At 42.3% G+C, this 19,974-nt stretch overlaps 2 protein-coding genes across 2 annotated transcripts in view; both read right to left on the bottom strand.

Moving 5' to 3' along the window:
- Positions 1-8,951, bottom strand: bcap31 (B cell receptor associated protein 31). Its single transcript, XM_089006851.1, has 8 exons — positions 8,810-8,951; positions 7,551-7,646; positions 5,880-5,980; positions 5,648-5,792; positions 2,370-2,505; positions 1,766-1,892; positions 1,570-1,670; positions 1-799 (listed from the first exon to the last, which is right to left on the bottom strand). Exons 2-8 carry the CDS (start codon positions 7,640-7,642, stop codon positions 773-775), a joined length of 729 nt encoding a protein of 242 aa, XP_088862977.1. The 5' UTR covers positions 7,643-7,646; positions 8,810-8,951; the 3' UTR covers positions 1-772.
- A 2,308-nt stretch (positions 8,952-11,259) lies between these two features.
- Positions 11,260-19,974, bottom strand: part of plxna3 (plexin A3) — a 50,399-nt gene continuing 41,684 nt past the window's right edge. The window contains exons 26-38 of the mRNA XM_089006996.1: positions 19,434-19,589; positions 19,180-19,280; positions 19,027-19,093; positions 18,697-18,843; positions 18,468-18,627; positions 18,196-18,299; positions 17,998-18,094; positions 17,427-17,504; positions 17,185-17,297; positions 16,918-17,087; positions 14,272-14,484; positions 13,050-13,200; positions 11,260-12,949 (exon numbers count right to left, since the gene is read on the bottom strand). Coding sequence (XP_088863122.1) covers positions 12,857-12,949; positions 13,050-13,200; positions 14,272-14,484; positions 16,918-17,087; positions 17,185-17,297; positions 17,427-17,504; positions 17,998-18,094; positions 18,196-18,299; positions 18,468-18,627; positions 18,697-18,843; positions 19,027-19,093; positions 19,180-19,280; positions 19,434-19,589 — 1,650 coding nt within the window. The 3' untranslated portion in view covers positions 11,260-12,856. The remainder of the gene's footprint in view (positions 12,950-13,049; positions 13,201-14,271; positions 14,485-16,917; positions 17,088-17,184; positions 17,298-17,426; positions 17,505-17,997; positions 18,095-18,195; positions 18,300-18,467; positions 18,628-18,696; positions 18,844-19,026; positions 19,094-19,179; positions 19,281-19,433; positions 19,590-19,974) is intronic.

Raw genomic sequence — 19,974 nt, 5'->3', positions numbered from 1 at the left:
TTGCAGAATTGGTTTCAGTTTTATTAAGCAAATCGAGGCAATTAAGTCGAGTGGTTTCTCAAATGACCCCCAAAAGAGCATCTTTGTCCGGAAGCGTCAAATGTGGATGGGGCGGAGTGTCGCTTCCTTTCCAAAATGGCACTGCCGTCACCGCCAAATATAACTTCGTTGGCTGGTTCGAGTCAGCACTTTGAGGAACAAGATCCTGGGGTGTATCGGTGGGGGGGCTAAAAAAAGGTCTTTCTAAAAGAAGGCCAACAGCTGCCTTTCAACACCCCGATCGCCTTTTCCAGCCATGACATGCACGTTGGGAAGAACGAACGTATATCCACCCTGAGGGTGCAATGACACACGCAAGACAAGTTTGTGTCAATTTGTGTATTAGCGTTGACACATGACAGGTTGTGTTTACAGTTTCCATGGTAATGGGATATACACCCCCCCCCCCAAAAAAAAAAAAAAAACCTCACAGAAATTAGTGTAGCGCCAAGTCAGGCTAAAGGCTGCGTGAAAGCCAAGAGAGCGAAACACCTGTTGAGTCAATGGGCCGCGTGCGTCATGCTGTTTTTTTGTTGTTTTTTTTGCGCAACCATGACTAGGTTGTTTGTGATTTGAGGTTTATTTTTTTTTCCAGAGTTTCAACAGTGGGAATATGGCCTCATATATTGAAAGAAAACAAATAAGAAAAAAATAACATTGAGGTGGCAACTGGAAGTAACAATCACACCACAAAGTAGGCCCACGAAGTAAAGAGCGTCCATCTTCTACATCTTCAGTCGGATTTTTTGTCACCGCTGGCCTGAAGACAAAATAAATAATCAAATTACAGAGGTCAGTAAACTGCGCGTTAGCGTGCATGTGAATGCGAAAAAATAGAGAAGGAAGGAAAATGAAATAAAGAGAGGAGGGAGGACAGGAAGGAAAAATAAGTGAAGGTGACAAACTAAAATAGAAATAGTGAAGAACGCAAAGGTGGAAAGAGCAGCGATAACTGGAAGAGAAAATAATTATTAATATAAATAAATAAGTAAATGATAGATGTATGGCCGGCTAGCTGGATGGGTAGTCTAGCTAAATGGCTGGCTAGTTAAATGGCCGGCTAGCTAGATGGCCGACTAGCTAGATGGCCGGCTAGATAGATGGCTGGCTAGCTTTGTAGGTGGCTAGCTATGTAGCTGGCTAGCTATGTAGCTGGCTAGCTAGCTAATTAGCTGGATAGCTAGTTAGTTGGCTAGGTAGCTTGCTTGCTAGCTAGCTAGCTAGAAAGATTGATAGGAAGAAAGATAGATAGCAAGAAAGATAGATAGCAAGATAGATAAATAGCAAGAAAGATAGATAGCGAAATAGCTAGATAGCTACGTAGATAGAAGTGAAGAGAGGGAAAAGAAATCAGAGTAAAGTCCAGAGAAAAGACAAAAAAACCTAAATGGTTTTTCCTTTCGGCTTTTCCCTTCAAGGGGTCTTCACAGCGAATCAGTGTCAAAGAGCGAATAAAGGAAAAAAAAAGGCACACTTGAACAGCGCGACAAAATGGCCACCGCAGGAAAAAAAAGACGAGCGGCACCCCACCAAGAGTTTACTGTGCTCGTCCAGCAGTCGGTCGTATTCCTGCGTCAGGTTGGCGGCTTGTTTCTTCATGGCCGAAACGTCGCTGTCGCTCTTGCGTAGAGCTGCAAAAACACACAAGCAGAAACTTGACGCGTCGGGGGGAAAAAAAAAAAATTAATAAGGCCTTGTTTGGAATCGTTTTGAGAGTTCCGCTCACCTTTCTGGGTGGCTTCCAGTTCCTCTGTCAGGGTCTTCACTTCCTCTTTTAGGGTCTTGTTCTCTTGGCCGATACCGACTCCTTTCTTTCCCGCCTCCGGCACCTCCAGGCCAGCTTCTCTGAGTTTCTGTCGCAAGAAGAAGAAGAAGAAGAATCAGGGCAGATTTTGGAAAAGGGCAAGTAAAAAAAAAACAAAACAAAAACACACACAACGAGCGCTCGCGATTTGGGCCATGTCATCATCAAGCGACAGCAAAGGTCAACGAAGGTCAACGCGGAGAGTGACGAGACCAGCTGAGAGAGTGACGGAATCAAACAGCTGCCGATGCTTCGTTTTCAGGATTGTGTCATTTTTACAGTTAACGGTAAAGGGTACAGAAATGACTTGATCATAAAAATAAAAAAACGAGAGAAAAAAGTTTATTGGGGGTGGTGGGTTAAATTGACAAGATTGCAAAAAGAAAATGATGAGCAAGGAAAAGGAAGAAAAAAAAGCAAAATATTTTATTTTGAAGGTTAACATTCTCCTCTTCCTGCTAAAAAAAGGCCATTTGGGAATCATTGGGCAACAGACCCCCCCCCACCACCACCACCCCCAACTCACCTCTTGCAGTATTTCATTTTCATCGATGAAGCTCTTGGCGGCGTTGCTAGCGCCTTCCGCCTGCTTCTTGAAGGCCTCGTTGGATGCCATCAGGGAGGCCTGCTGGGAAAGAAGAGTGGCCAGGCGACGCAATAACCTGCAAGGAGGGAATGGGGGGCACCAATAAACTCAATCATCAGCGGAACATCGAGTGATTGCATTTTTTTTCCTTACAAAGTACAGGTAAAATCTAACTTACGACCGTGTTCCGTTCCGACCAAACGGTCGTAAGTCGAAATCCATTCAAAATGATGAATAGAGAGGCTAAATTACTCGCAAACTCCCCCCTCTGGTGCCATCACACGGTCGATTGCTGTACGAGAGTGACATGCTGGCTGGCTGGCATAAAATCGTCAAACGCGTTGCCGGCCTGCTAACGCGTAGCAATGCCAGGCGTAGAAGTACGGGTGGTCATAAGTCGAGCTGGTTGTAAGTCGGATGTTTCCTGTACAGTGATACCTTGGCTTACGAACTTAATTGGTTCCCAAACAGAGTGTGTAAGGCGAAAAGTGTTTATCCCAAAAAAATTTCCCATAGGAAACCACTAAAATGAGAATAATCCGTTCCCAGGTCCCCGTAAAACATAATTTTCTACCGTCTAATTTTGTAAGCCTTAAAACTACACAAAATATATCTTATTTTATGTATAATAAATGTGTTACGGTATTATAATTAAAGAAATAAACTCTACTGTACAATAAATTCGTTTTATTTACCTTTGTGATGGTCGTTGATGGCTTGATGGAATGGATTCATCAGCATTAAACACTTGATGAGGAACGTAGCCATCTTGAAGAAAGATCCCTTGTAGGTGCTTTCTCTGTGATAATTTTATCTTGTTCCTCATCAATTGTGTTCTGTTTAGCTGGGTTGATAGCTTTTTGCATCAAGTGTACAGATAGCTTGTGCGGGTTGTTTGTGGAGCCTGATTTATGGGATATTAACCTTGCAGTCTACACTCTGCCTTTGAACTATCAAAGTTGAAACTCTCTCACTGCCGTCTGCCTGTTTCTAATGTTTAAACCACCTCCCCTCACTGCTACGTTCTTGACCAATCACGTGGCTTTAACCGAAGATTGGGGGAGGGGAATGGAGGACATAAAAAGTCGGCAGCCATTTTCTTTTTGGAGAACGGCTTCACTCTCTTGCTATGTGTAAACGCCCCACCCTCACTGCTGCGTCCTTGACCAATCACATGGCTTTAACCGAAGACTGGGGGCAGGGAATAGAGGACAAAAACAGTCGGCTGCCATTTTGTTGTTAGAAGAACGGGCTCGTTCGCGAACGACACTCACTCATTGGGGCAGCTCAGTGTACGAAAAAAGTTCGTATGCCAAGGTAAAATGTTCACAAATTTAACGTGAACCACTGGGGAAGCAACAACAAACGGTACACTGGTACCTTTGGTGCGCTAAGCTAACAAGTATTTTATGTGAACCCCCCCCCCCCCCAAAGAAATTGTGAAACCTGGGAGTGGGTGTGTAGTAACTCAAGCGACGTTAAGAAGTTCAGGTCTACAAGGATTTGATACCGATTTGACATCAACCATTTACCGTTTGAGAATGCCGTCAGCCGGAGGTGGCGATCAGATTCAGTTTTCGACTAAAACCATTTTTTTAAGCTTAGAGGCTGCTTAAAAAGTTGAGATCAACCTCCCCCCTCCCCCGTGCGCTTGAAACGAGGAGGGTCCAAAACCAGCGGAAGGTGTTGCGTGGCTTTTGTCAACTTAAATTTAGCAACGCGTGTGGAACGAGCTCGTGGTGTCAAAGCGCAATGCGGGTTGGGGTAACGTGACCGGACCGAACGCCGTCCATGTTGAGGAACAGACGGAACAAAAAAGGGCAAAGGGAGCGAGCGGGAGGGCACCGAGGGGTTGCGTTTATCGAGGAGACGCAAACAGTCGGCAGGAAGTGATTCCAGGAGTCCAAATATGGCCGCGGCAATGGGACGTAAAGACGTTCCGGAAATATCCGATCAGTTAGGACTCCCAAAATGGAAATCCACCAGTTCACGGTCCACTCGGCGCGGTATCGCCCCCTACTGCCGGAAGCCCATGTTGGTACACAAACATGTGTTTCAGGTTGCGATGGGAAAACAAAGCTTCATGAAGCACTGATGTTTTTGACTCCTCCAGATGGTGCTCTTGGTTTAAATATGACAGTGCAAACCACATGTCTTTAAAATCCACAGCATCTTTAAACCAAGAGTGCCATCTAGAGTAGTCACAAGCAATCACAACTGCTTCATGAAGCTTCACTTGCCAATCACTAGGTACAGGTAGCTGTAAGGTAGACCAATAATATATTGCCTGTACATTGATACCTTGGCTTATGGACTTAACTGGTTCCCAGAGTGTTTAAGCCGAAAAGTGTGTATCCCAAAAATTAATTTCCCATAGGAAACCATTAAAATGAGAATAATCCGTTCCCAGGTCACCATAAAACATAATTTTCTACTTTTGTAAGCCTTAAAACTACACAAAATATACCTTATTTTATGTATAATAAATGTGCTATGGTATTATATTGAAAGAAAGAAAGTGTACAGTATAATAGTCATTTTATTTCTAATAAAGTCATTTTATTTACCTTGTCATTTCACTTTTGTTTTTTGTTTCAAGCTCTGTCGTCTCTCTTTCGTGTGTGTGTGTGTGTGTGTGTGTGTGTGTGTGTGTGTGTTTTCTGACTCTGTCGTCTGCCTGTCCCTTTAATGTTTAACTCCCCCCACTAACGAAACGTTCGTAAGCCAAGGGGTTCGTAAACCGAGGTATCACTGTATTTTGTTTTTCTGCTTCTTTTCCTTTCATAACTTTGCTGCTGTGAAATGTCAATTTCACCACAGTGAGACTAATAAAGGCTAATCTGAGCTAATCTAATTATTATCATGATTTTATAGAATCTATATAATCTATCATATTTTTATGTATTTATTATTTGTATTTTATTTAGTTTTCATTAGTCAGTTATGTCAATAAAGAATTAATTATATGATGGTTTTGTTACTCATACATTATGATTATGGTATCCATATTGCTTTTCATCAATTCTGGAATGGGTGCGCGAACTGGTCGGTGAATTGAATGGTGGTGCGAACAAGGAAAAAGGGGAAAAAGACAGTTTGAACTGGGTTTCAAACGAGTTCAGGTTTTTGAGTGCGTTTCAAATACGGTTCAGAATGAATTTATAGATCGCAAAAAAGACGGACGGATTCTGCGCGTGGGGGTACGCGGGTGCTCTCACAGGCAAAGCAGGAGTGCAAATCCAGCGATGTAAAGATTCCTCTGCGCCCTGAAGAGTTTCATGTGAATGTGCTCGATGGCGGTGGGATTGTTGGTCAGGTCCACCTTCTCGGTCACGCTGTACTTCCTCACCTCGCGGAAGGCATCTGCGTGAAAAGGGGGACAAAAACGTCAACCACAGGGCGGGTTGGTGGACTTGGTCGGACGCAAGCTACCCGCAAGTGTGCACTTACCGATGAGCAGGAAGACGAGGATGGCTATGGCCACGATGAAGTAAGTGTTGCCATATAAGGCGATGGTCTGGACCAGTCGGGATCTAAATACGCTGTTCCACCTGCACGCATGAGCAATTGCGTCATACGGAGCTTTTGAGTCTCTGCGGTGAATCTCAATGCCAATATGCCAGCACTGTTTTTGACCGGGTGGAATGACGGTGCCATTTGACTATATCATCGCTGGTGCGAGTGCTTTTAGATAGTCTGCGGCTGGATGGATGCATGAGATGAGCGATGAGAAGAAAGGAGAGTCAGCGCAGAGCGCCGACGCGCATGTGGTAGTGTCACAGTTCAGAATTGAAGCGGATTTACGTGGGACAGATGTGAGACAATCTCTTTTCGTCAATGGATGCTACAGGTTTGTCAAAGTCAAAAAAGTCAAAGTCAGCTTTATTGTCAAATATGCTAATATGCATGACATACAGCACAGATGAAATAACTGTCCTCTCGGACCCAGCATGCAAGGCACTTATAATTACTTTAACAAACATAAACATGAAAACGACAATTTGCCGGGAGAGGGGAGCCACTGCGTGTTCACGCGCCGCCATCTTGGGGGAAAAAAAAAATTGAAAAAATAACAAATATGACAAAACAAAGACACAGAGTCATTCATTCTTCAGGACTTGCTGTACCCTCTTTATGATGACATGAAGCAGTCCCAGTTTAAAGAGGAGAGGATCAAAGCATCCATGTCAGCAGTGGATCAGGGACATCATGGTGGAATTTGTACGTCTACTACAAGCTAAATGTTGAAAGCAAACACGAAGCTGTAGCATCCATTGACGAAAAGACATTGTCTCACATCTCCTGTCCCACATAAATCCGCTTCAATTCCAAGCCGCGACAGTTCCACATACGCATCGGCGCTCTGCGTTTGTGTTTGCTTTCAACGTTTAGCTTGTAGCAGACGTGCACATTCCACCATGACATCCCTGATCCACGGGTGAAAAGGACGCCTTAATCATCTCCTCTTTCATCTAGAACTGCTTCACACAACAAAGATGTTGCAGAAAGTGCTTAGGATTGAATGACTGTCTGTGTCTTTTGTGTTGTGTTGCCTTATTTGTTATTTGGTTTTTGTTGTTTTGACTTCAAGATGGCGCTGCAAGAGTGGCTACATTTTGTTTTTCTACTTCTTTTTTTCCTTCCCTCTTGCTTTCTTAACTTTGCTGCTGTAAAATGTAAAATTATCCACTGTGAGACTAAAAAGGCTAAGCCAATGGCTCATCACAAATTGGAGTGAAAAAAATCACAGACTCCTCAGAATGGAAACGCAGAATCAATCGCAGGATTATGGTCATTGAATCATACCGTAACGGGAGCCAATCGTATCAGGTTCACTATGAAATGATAATAATCGGAATCAGTGTCACAATTTCTGTGACCCGCGTATTTGAAGTGAATTGAATCAAAACGAGAGTCATTGTCAATCTTCTCGTGATTTCCTCAAATTTGAATCGTATGGTAGCAAACACTTGAAAGACAGCGGGTCACATGATTCCTACTGTGGCCACAATTTGTCAAATTTGTTGCACATACCACGCACATTTGCTAATCTAAATATAAACGGGGGACAACGCCAAAAACGGCTTAACGTCGCATACGTGTGCTGAAGCACGTACGTACCTCTTTGCGGAAATGAAGGGGATGCAGAGGAGGAGCACCAAGAAGACCTCCACATACAAGAAGGTGGCCACTGCGGTCCATTGGAGACTCATCGCTCTGGCTCACACACAAACACACACTCTTTAACTTTGAAGAATCATCAATGTCGTTGTCTGAACCTAATCTGAATAGACTCTCAACCTGATCTAATCACAGCAGAAAACGGATGAAAAAATCAGTTGCCCCTCAGGATAAACCTGACCGAAGCTCATTTGAAATGCCGTCTAAACACAATCTAAATGCAGTGTAAACCGGATCGAAACTCATTTGAAACGCAGTCGACACTCGAAACAAAATGTGTTTAAATTCAGATCAAAACTCACTCGGAATGCTGTTGATCTAAAAACATGATGGAAATGTAAACTAAAATTTGAAATTCGCTCTAAACTCAATGAAAAATTCATTTAAAACGGATCAAACGTATCGGAAGGTAGATATCTTTCATCTAGAACTGCTTCATGTCATCACAAAGAGGGTACAGCAAGTCCTGATGAATTGGATTGGATTGGATTGGATTGGATATGCCTTTATTAGTCTCACAGTGGAGAAATTTACATGAATGAATGTCTCTCTGTGTCTTTGTTTTGTCATATTGTCTTTATGCTGCCATATTATTTGTTAGTTTTTTGGGTTTTTTTTTACTTCAAGACGGCGCCGCGAGAGTGGCTGCCTTTCCAGCAGCTCATGTATTTTGTTTTTCTACTTACATTCCTTTCATCACTTTGCTGCTGTGAAATGTAAATTTCTCCACTGTGAGACTAATAAAGGCATATCCAATCCAATCCAATAAGAACTCATTTGAAATCCAATCTTCAGCAAGCTCACTGCTTGGTCAAGAAACATTCAATCAATCCAAATGTCAACAAATTCAATTGAAATGCAGTTTTTAATAACCAAAATGACATTGACAGTCATTCTAAACTGAACTCGTTTGAAATTAGTCAGTTCCATTGTGTTAATGTGTAAAGACTAGCATTGTTTTTTTTTTCAGTTCGACGTGAATAAAATCAATAGAAGCGAACACAGACTGCTAGGTCACAAAACAGTTGTCATAAAATGTCAACTATGTTGCCTACGACTAAAAAGAGGTTTTCAAACATCTGCGTGCTGAGTTGCCTTCATAGGGAGCCGTCTATTTACTGGAAAACTATACAGGTTAAAAAAATATACTTGCTCCAGGGGAAGACAGTGATCGAAAAAGATTAATCTCTGACACTCACCCGTAGACGAATTGCTAATATTCAGGAATAAGTAATAATCAAACGTGATCAGTTTTCAAGCCCTTTTACAGGTTGTTATGCAGCCAACACTTCCTACTTCCGGGAGAAATGCCAGCTCATCCCGATAGCGCCATTTGATTGGTTATATAAAGGGGCAAGAGGCGGTGCTACAAGCGACATCAATTGTTGCGTTCAATTGCGTCAATATTAAAAATGCGAGACGGTTTTTCGATTTAATACATTTAGCTGTAACTTGATAGATATTTTCACTTGTTCACATACGTTTTAGATTACGTCAGGTATTGTCGACGTTTGGAAATCGCCAAAAAGGGTCACGGGAATAAATTCGTTTAATGATCAGTAGAGGGAGCCAAAGTCTACGTAATAGTAAGTATACGTCCATCCACCAATCTATTTTCGAATCTATCCTTATGGCGGTCGCGGGCGTTTTTTTTTTTTTGGGGGGGGGGGGGCGCTGGATGCCACCTTTATTCGAACCAAAACAAATAGTCTTATTTAATTAAATTCCCTTTTAATCAAATGTATTCATATTTCGCATTGTAAATACTGTACCCAGAATTTGTTAATTTATTATTGATAAACGACGTGATTAAATAGTAACACAAAGAATTGGAATATGATTTTTTTTAAACGATACATATTACAGAATTACTGAATGCATTTGTTGTAAATAAACAAAACAGTAAAATAATTCATTCCTTATAAATTATAACGTTTTATGATTCAAATTAGTCAAACAAATTGTTAGATCCACACTGAAGAGTAATAATTTCATAAGTATTTATCAATGTGAAATGTTTTTAAAATAATGAAATACAGAAATAATGCAAATACAAATGACAATTATTACATTACTATTTATGAAAAGTTTTTTTAAAGGTGGGCCAACCCTGTGTGTGTGGAGGGGGTAGTGGTCTCATGTTTTTAGGACACATTTTGTTCACCGTGAAACAGCAGCCATGTTGGTGCCCCACTTTTATTTAGTTTGGCTTCGTTTCAAAGCCCCCCCCCCCCCCCCAATCCTTCCATAATCCGCTTCCCCTACTCCCCCAGAGTGCTGTTATCAGCAACATGCAGCACCCCGATCCTGGCAGTTCATTCTTAGGCTAATATGGCTTCGTGTTCGGGGGGAGGGGGCGTGGAGCTCGGGGCTGTCACGGTGCTTGGTTCAAAAGATTAATTAAGAAACATCCGAAGGACACACGGACGGGAGACCTGCTGACAAGCTAACGATATTAGTCCCTGCTGCTCTTCTTTTTTCTCCATTTCCAAGAATGCTGCCTTTCATTTCCTAAACATGGCAGCTGTGGTCACGTGATTGGCCGCCACCCAATCATAAATGATGCACAAGATGGACCGGTTGGCTGTTGCCAGGCAAATTAACGCCGAAAAATCCTGGAGGAAAGTAGCCAATCTTTTTACATCCTTTCACTCAAACCCCTCAATAGGGAGTTCTTTTTAAACCCCCCCCCCCCCCCCCCCGCCTCGGATGAAGGTCAACACACAATGACGTCAAGGTGTCAAAGCCCCCTGTAACTTTCTATCCCGAGTGAGACATCCCGTCATAATTAGTTTTTGTACTCATATGATGTCATGCCTCATGGAATACTAGTTGCCATGGTAACCAATTCGTTCTGTTGAGAAGATGATTATGTCAGCATCCAGGGATTGCCCATTTGCGGGACTACAGCTGTGATAAAAATTCTAAAACGGGATTATTGTTTTGTTTCAAATATTTTTTTTAAATTGCGGCAAGATACCATATATGTACTGGTCACTTGATTTGTGAATTCAAACCGCATATGTTGGCACTGTTCCAATCCAATTCCTGCTTGTGTGTATGTATTTTTTTTTTTTGGGGGGGGGGGGGTTAATTAATTTGCTAGTTAAAGATTTTACCATTGCCCCAAGGTCACCTGTAGTTCTTATCCCGTGACTGTGAAGTGTCCTTGATAGTTTTGAAAGGCGCTTAAAAATTACATGTATTATTATTATTACAATCATCTAGTTGCATATTTTAAGGTTCCAAATGTTTGGTTTAATTTATTGCCCAGCACTATTTTTATCTGCAATAGTAGGAGTAATCATAGAAAATTCATTAACCATTTTCCAGGCTGTATGGGACTCCGGGATTTTCCTTGCCTAAATTCAGTTGGATTTTAATTTTATGTCAAAGATACACCATCTGCATATCAGAGTTTATGTCCTTGATGGAATACATTTATGTCAATGGTAAAAAAAAAAAAACATGGGCGGGGTATTATATATTTGCTGGATTGTTGTAGCCGAACTCTACTTGCTGGACTGTCGCTGTCTCACACACACTTTCTGCATCCATTTTTTTAGGGCGGCACAGTCTATTTCCTGGCATGCTACAAACGTAAGCACATTGACTGGTCGAAAGCAAATGTGCCAAGTTAGAGGCAGAGTCAGGTGTGGTTTACACTTTAGTCATGATGTGAACAAAGTCCAAACCAAGGCAATGGCAATGTAGAAAAAAAGACACAGGCTATTACATGGACATGGCGGTCATGATTACATTTCAAAGTAAAAAAAAAAAAAAATCAAACAAAGGCAATGCTCTCAAACATGTTTTTCACAAACAAACATGTTTCTTTTTCCTTCTTTATCTTCTGATGACATCATGGAGAATCTTCCCGGTCGAATGTTTTATCCAAGCAATCGACCATTTCCCACAGGATGGATTCCTGATGTGACGGAGCCCGCATGGTCTTTTGGCGGTAGCGCTACAGACGACGTGTGTGTCACCCACGCTTCCGCCAAACGATATTAAGTTTATCAACCCCTAGCTGGTTGGCACCCATAATAAATAACGTGTAAACAATGATTTAAATAAAACAATGATCATCAATAAATACCCTTGTGTGCATGTGTGATTTCAGTAAATAGACCAGACCCCACAGCCACCCCCACTATCATTTTTCAGTCTCTTCTTTTCAGGAACCGGACCAGACCCAACAGCATGAAGTAATATTTCCAAATCTGCTGGTACCAGATCCTAGACCCTACCCGTAAAGAAAAACAATGAGCATTTTCAGACTGACGATGGTGGTCGTTTGACCTAAACCAACAGCACTAACGTTATCAAGTCGTTGATTTCAGAGATTAGATCGAATATGACAGTATCAATGAGTCTTTTCGGTCGGTTGAAGTCATTAAAGCCACCCAAAAATTCCAGCAAATATTTTTTTAGTCTACTGAATTCATTAATTACCGCGACCCTAATGAGGAATAAGCGGTACGGAAAATGGATGGATGGATGGATGAATTCATTAATTAGACCTGACCCGACAGCTTGAACGGCCATTTTCAGTCTGTTGCTTCCTCTCCCACACATACACACACACACACACACACACACACACAGTGGCGTTGGTCCAGTAGTGGCTTTCCTCCCTTCCTTGTGAAGAGCCAATCAGCAGCCCCCCTCCCCCCCAAATGCCAAATGTAAACGTCATTGTTTTGTATCTTTCATTCGTCTTTACAAAGTATTTTGAAATTGAGTTCCGTCTCAGCTTCGATCTTAGATCTCGGCTTTGGTCCGAGTTTGTTAGGGTCTTGGTTCGGGTTTTTAACATGGCACTCCGGGAAAGAGGGCAAGAACGGCGCTGGAATGTTCCGCAAGGTGGTACAGTCCAGAGAAGTGAGGGGGTGCGGGGCAGTAAACAGGAAAAGACTTCTCCCAGCCAATCGGAGGCCAGCGTGGCTGACCAATGAGGGATGAGGAAGAGGTGTGGGGGGCACAGCTGTGGCCGGTCAGCGTGATTGGATGTTCAACTTGGCGATCGCTCATTTGCCCCGTTGTGGCTATTTACATGGTGTCCGGGGTCCTTCGCCGCCCCCGTTTAGCTCTGGATGCTAATTCCACAAATGGGTTCCAGCCCGTCTCTTGGCAAATAAATAGCAAATTCAATGATTGATTGATGCAGTTCGGAATAAAATTCAAAGAAATCATTACCCCACCCCCTCCTCCCTCCAGTTCGCAGGCGTCTTGGTTTTGCCTCTTCAGCTTCCTGACATCAAGTTAATGGCTTGTTCCAGTTTGTGGCGTAGTTTGTGTTTGCGGCAGTAGGCGTCGCGGTCCAGTGCAGTCAGAACCTGCATCATCACATGCACGGTTAGTTCATTAGCTAAACCCGAACCGAATTCTCATACAACGTACGTAGAAAATGTACAATTATTAGCGTTCTGAACTCACCTCTTCCTTGTACTTGTTGATGTAGAAGTAAAGCTCACTGAGCGCGCTTAGCGTGTTAAATTCATTGCCGTGTAGACGCGACTGCTCCACCAGATAAGCATCCATGTCCTGGTCGCTAATGCTGGGCATTTTGGCGATGTCTCTGTAGTACCTGCGAGAAACACGATAATACACTTAAAGGACAACCGACACCATTTTTTTTGTTTCCTAACTGACATCTGAATAACGTTTTATAGCATCGAAAATACCCAAAACAGGCAGGCTGATAATTTTAGTCAAATGCAAAACACCAATAAAAATGACTTAAAGTGTGCTAAAAAGCAACACATTGAGCTGCGAATTGTGGCTTTTCAGAAAGTCCCACCCCCAGTTTGTGACGTCACGCCAAGACGTCTTGCCTTGCTCAAGAATCAAAACAATGGCTTCAGATTCGGAGAAGATGCTTTCTTTTTACTCATCCAGTTCTGAATATGATTCAAATGGTTCTGAAGAGGAAAGCATACATGTTTGCAATCAATTAAAGGACTCCTCCCATTTCAATTCAATGACAGCAATGTAGCACCCAGAAAATGCAGAAGATGGCGCCAAAGCTCAGTTGGAAATGGGCTGATTTGTCTGCTGGGAATTTGTGTCAGCGAATATCAAATAGTTGTTTTTGTTTCACACAACGATTCACCATCGCGTTATTTGTGTGTTTTCCTTCTAATTTTGCCATCAACACGGATCAACACGAAGTTTTCAGGCCAAACAAGGTACCGCAAAATGCATTGTGTGTCGCTTTCTCGTCAGGGGCGTTCCCTCCGTGACGTCACGTCAGGAATTGTCACCAATTCAAAAACAAGACTTCCTCAATATTCAGCGCGAGTCTTAAAACGTAAAATATAGCTAAATGCAATGGAATCTTTGTGAAATACGCTCAGTAGAAGTCATTTGAAGTGATTTTACAAATTATGGACACAACTTGTCCGCAGGCGTCGCTTGTCCTTCAATCAGTCTTGGTCGATATTTAGCAATGCGCTTGCTAGCATCTAACAACGGCGTCGATTTTTTGGGAGGCCATGATGGCGGGTTAGCATGTCTGCTAACCGCGCACAAAGCTGGTGGAGTTGGTTATTCGAGGTTATGAGCCAATTAGCATATCGTTAGTTAGCTTACTAGCTAACACCCTCCCTCTGTATTATAACAAATTAGCTTCGGGGTGATGCTAGTTAGCCATCGTTACCTCTCCACCCAACTCTTGTAGTTAGGGATGTCTTTAGCGTAGAGCAGCTTGTTGGACGGGGAGTCTTTTCCAAGTCGGTGTTCCGACGTGGAGCACGAGTCCATGAAGGTCTGGGCCACGACTGACAGGCAGGCATCGGTGATGCTGCTTTTGTGGATGTCGAATACAAACTGCGGATTCTTGATCACGTTGACCCAGAACCTAAGAGGGAGACTGGACACAAATGTGGAGGTTAATCATATACAGTGAGACCTCAACTTGCGAACTTAATTGGTTCCCAGACAGAGTGTGTAAGGCGAAAAGTGTGTATCTCAAAAAAAAAATCCCATAGGAAACCATTAAAATGGGAATAATCCGTTCCCGGGTTTCCATAAAATATACTTTTCAATTAAATAAGCCTTAAAACTACACACAATATACCTTATTCTATGTATAATAAATGTGCTATTGTGTTGCAATGAAAGAAATACACTGCATTGTATCATAAAGTCACTTTATTTACATTTGTGATGGTCATTCATGGCTTGATGGAATGGCATTGGAGGTCGAAGGTCAAAGGGAATTGCATGAGGACTGTAATTAAAGAAATAAACTGTGCTGTAAAATAAAATTTTATTTAACTTTTTGATGGTCATTGATGGCTTATGGAAGGAGATCTAGTCACCTTCCATAAGGACTGTTGGTGCTGTTCGGTCGTGTGCTACCGCCGAAGACCACTCCGCCAGCCGTGGTGGGTGTGTTTTATGAAAATAGTGCTTATTATAAGGTTTAATTTTCATAAATTTGACGTTTGTAAGACAAAAAGTTTGTAAGTTAAGGTGTTTGTAAGTTGAGGTCTCACTGTATGTGAATCGTAAAGGACTGATCTGCAATTTTTTTGATCATCAAAACACAAGAGCCCTATTTTCCTATTTGAATGAATCCCAAAGGAGAAAATCAATGGAAACTAGGTAGGTAGACGAATGAACTCCCATTGTGATAACTCGCGTGCCCTTTACATCGATTTCACGACCGTCACAAAGTGTAACAAATGAACGCAGTGGCGCATAGAAACGGAAACGATCCGGTCACGTGTGAACTGGTGACCGCAGATGTTCATTCGGAATGATTTCAATCGGAATAGCAAAAACAAAGTCGCCATCGGTGAATTGTAGCGAATCAAATGCAAATTTGAACGAATGTTAGCTAAATCGGAATGAATCGTATCTTCACTGGTCACTACTTTTTTTTTTCATGGACGCAAAGAAACTTTTAAAGGACAACCGACGTCTCCGGACAAGTTGTGTCCATAATTTATAAAATGGCTTCAAATGACTTCTACTGAGCGTATTTTAATAAGAGCCCACCGCATATAGCTATATTTTACGTTTTAAGACTCGCACTGAATATTCAGGAAGTCTTGTTTTTGAGTTGGTGACGAGTCTGTAAGTGACGTCACTAAAGGAACGCCCCCTGACCGAAAAAAAAGACACATTGTAGCAGTTCTTCCATCACGTCAATGTATTTTGCTGTCTTGTTTGGTCTGAAAACCTTGTATTGCACCCAAAAGCCGCCAGAAGAGGGTGTCCAAGCTCCGTATGAGGAATTTATCAGCCTGTGGAAATGGAGGTGGCCACAGGAGGTCGCCATTTTGTGCCTCTTTTCTGGTGATCGTTTCCCCCCAATGTTGCCTCAAAATGGCATGGAATAAATTCTTTAATCGATTGCAAACATGTATGCTTTCCTCTTCAGAACTATTTGAATCATATTCATAACTAGAGGTGTAACAATAAAGCATATTATCCGAATTTGAAGCCATTGTTTTCATTCTCAAGCAATGCAAGACGTCTTGGCGTGACGTCACAAACTGGGGGCGGGACTTTCTGAAAATGCCCAATTCGCAGCTCATTTTTTTGCAGATTTTGGACACTTTAAGTCATATTTATTGGTGTTTTGCATTTGAATAAAAATATACTGCGTGTTTCGGGTACTTTAGATGCTATAAAACGTATTTCTGATGTCAGTTAAGAAACAAAAAAGTGACGTCGGTCGTCCTTTCAAAACTGTTATTTATTTATTTATGAATTTGTTTATTCATTTATTTGTTTGTTCATTTATTTACATTTATTTCATTTGTGTATTTATTTAGTTATCTATTTTTCCATGTATTTATTCATTTATTCATGTATTTATGTATTTATTATTTATGTATTTATTCGTTCACTCATTTATATTCATTTCATTTCTGTATTTATGTATGTATTTATCTATTTATTTATTCATCTATTTCAGTTTAGTTATGTATTTAGAATTTATTCATTCATTCGGAGATATTCTTTGACACATTTAGTTTTACCACAAGAATATAATATGGTATACTGTCAAATATTATGTCATATTTATGATTTAAGAGTTAAGGACAGCAACTTTTTGATTTTTTCTTTTAAATTCCTTGATGAATGACAACAAATACCAAAATTCGTAAGATTATTTTTAGATCTAACTTATCCAAGCAAGCATTTTGGGAACCGCATATCCTCGCTCAAAATCAAAACCGCAAATATCTCAAAACCCTGATGCGCTCCAGAAAAAAATTAAGCATGAAAAATACCTTTCGGGAGACTTAAGCCATCTTTGATGAAAATTAGCTGTCAAAATGTATCCTACCAGTTGCTCTTCCAGGTGTGTCGTACGTCCGGGTCGCTGATCTGTCGCTTGTCAGCCTGCTCGTCCAGAAAATCAAACATATATTTGATGGCCAGCGGCAGGGCAGACCCTCGATGGGCCGTACTGAAGACCGTCTCAAAGAGGTCGTCCACAAATTTCTGCAGCGTCCCCTGTTGGCGGGAGGAGCAAACCGCAATGATTTCCAAACTGCCCGAACGGTGCACGAAATTTGCGGTGTTCTCAATATTTGAGGAATTATCGTGACACCTTCGTAGCCAACAGGCGCGTCAGGTAGATTTCGGACACCATTTTGCTTCCCCGATCTCCTTCCCGCTGGTCACTGTGCTCGTGGTTCTTGACCAGGTGCCAAAGTTTTGTACCTTCAACACACGCAAGATTAGCGTTGACACCAAAGTCAAATTCCGACTTTCCTGCTATACCTGCGTTAAGGATACCGACAATGTAGCATGTGTCGTAGCTCATTGTTAGCTTAGCGAAATAGCAGCTACCTGTTTCCTGGTCCGGTGTGATCATTGGCGCTCTGGACCTCAGACTGTCAGGACTACTGGATGTGCGCAGTAACGATTCTGCAGGGACAAGCACTCTGTGGTTAGCTTGTGAGGGTGTGGTGGCGCGGTGACAACATCCGCCTGCTAGCGTGTCAGCGAAGCATCCACACAAGTAGCTCTTCCAGTTGTTATCTCATCTTTCATTATTGTAAAAGTACTTATAATATGGCTCACATTCAATTACGATGAACTTGAATATGATACGATTCACTGAGGACATGATTCAATCCAAATTTATTTATTTATAAATTTATTTTTTTGAGATACACACTTTTCGCCTTACAGACTCTGTCTAGGAACCAATTAAGTTCGTAAGTTGAGGTCTCACTGTAATACTATTGACTTCCATAATGATACAATAGCATAATTGAGCTAGCGAGCAAGCAAATAGAATGGAAGAGCCATCTACTGGAGCGAGGTCGATAGGTATCTCAGACGCTAAGTCACTAAGAAAGCCTGATTATGAACATGTAGTCCAGGTGAAGGTTTGTATGTGTGTGCGTGTGTGTACCATATCTGCTGAGTGATCTGGTGAACGTGAAGCTGTTGGCAATGTTGTAAGCAGAAACCTGCTTCTGGACCAGGGCCACCAGGGAGCCGTCTGTTACCTAGCAACACATTAGCATTCAGCCAAGGGTGCACGTCGCTTCCTGGTCACCTGGTGGACGGGGGGGGGGGGGGGGGGGCTTGGCAAGGTGGAGACACAGACCTGATAGTGAGCTAGCGTGTTGAGTCGCTTCCAATCGCTCTCAATCTTGGTGGTCACATCTTCGTCCTGCAGGATTATTCTGGTCAGCCGACCTTGACGCCACTCTGACAACACACACGCACACACGTGCAAAGTGAATCTTCTAATGGAAGACGCAATTGTGACGCTTGTCAGGATCAATCATATCATTATTATGATAGCATATCATAATTAGCGTGAAAAATGCATCACAATCAAATGTACGGTCCAGTACGTCATTCATCAAATATTACCGAGATCCATATCGTCAGCCTGCAGTCGCTGCGAGAAGGGAATCCCCTTGTAGACGGCATCCAGTAACTTGTCTTTGACTTGCGTCACCGTGTCGCAGTTCAACACCTTGACCGGTACTTCCGTTCCCGCCTCGCCCTCCGGGGGTATGCACATCATCGTCTAAAGGGGAGATGAGACGGTCGGCGGAAGTCCATGTGCTTGCGAGCATAGGCAGGCGTCGAGCGTTACCAACTGCTTGTAGTCGATCTGCTGCCTGATGAGTTTGTCTTCGCTGAGGGAATAACGCGCTTCGCCCGTGATGGCGTCGATAGGGCCTTTTTCCATCTGCTGCTTGATGGCGCAGTAGAGCATAAACAAAGGCTCACCAGCGCACTCCTGACGGAGAAGCAGGAAAAAAAACCACATTGAAGACAATCGTATTGTATTTGCAGCAAATTGTGTCGCAATTTTTGGCGAATTGTGTCCAAATTGGAGTGGATCAGGTCTCGAGCTGCTGCAGTCGACGACAAGGCTACGTTAGCTCATTAGCATCTTAGATTCCTCGAGCCTGCCAATCACCTTGAGGAAGCGATACAGAAGGAAGGTGAACCAGTTGGTCAACATCTTCTCAGCCACCGACTCTGTTCTGCAAGACACAGTTCAAAGGTCAAACGGTACTTTGCAGCTTGAAGCCCACACGGGAACGCTCTGGATCGATGGTTGCCCACGGACCTCCTCAGCAGCAGTTTGGGGTGGTTCCGGTTCTCCAAGTTCTTCTCAATAAGGTCCGCCAGCAGCTGCTTCAGCACCACCGTGGCGTACTCCATGCGACCCTGGTGCAAAGCCACGCCCGTTAGTAGAGCAACCGCGGCACTAGCTCCAAGGCTATGTTCAAAATGCTACGTTAGTTTAGCGTACGAGCTAGGCAGTCCTTCGACAAGCAGACATGTCTTAGATAGAGCATTTAGCGCAGGGGAAGAGGGTACCTGTAGCGCGGCCATCAACAGTGAAGCCACGTTCCCTCGGTCCCGCATGGAGAACGACCTTTGACCCTCTAGCGTGTGGATGAAGGTCAACAGGAACATTTTGTTGTTGAGGAGCTGGCTGAAAAGACGAAGGGCTTTCTCCACGTTGGCCGGCGACTGAAAGTAGACACAGTGGGGCAAGTCGCTCAGTTGGCAACACCGACTGTGCTTTTGTAAATAATAATAATAATAATAATAATAAAATGATTATTATTATTATAAGAAGAAAAGCAAGAAAAAAAAGATAAAAACAATACGAACACATACAACAATACATAACAGCAACAATAAAAAGTTATCTAATTATAATAATAATAATAATAATAATAATAATAATAATAATAATAATAATAATAAGAAGAAGAAGAAGAAGAAGAAGAGGAAAAAGAAAAACACGAACAAAAATAATAAGCAAAAAATGAGAAAAAAGAAGTATAATAATAATAATAATAAAAGAAGTATTGTAATAATAAAAATATCAGAAAAATAATAACAATAATAA

The sequence above is a fragment of the Hippocampus bargibanti genome, linkage group LG01 (genome assembly GCF_051943395.1).
Source record: "Hippocampus bargibanti isolate YZ-2025 linkage group LG01, ASM5194339v1, whole genome shotgun sequence".
In the NCBI taxonomy this organism is placed as follows: domain Eukaryota; kingdom Metazoa; phylum Chordata; class Actinopteri; order Syngnathiformes; family Syngnathidae; genus Hippocampus; species Hippocampus bargibanti.
This window is presented reverse-complemented; position numbering and strand designations above follow the sequence as displayed.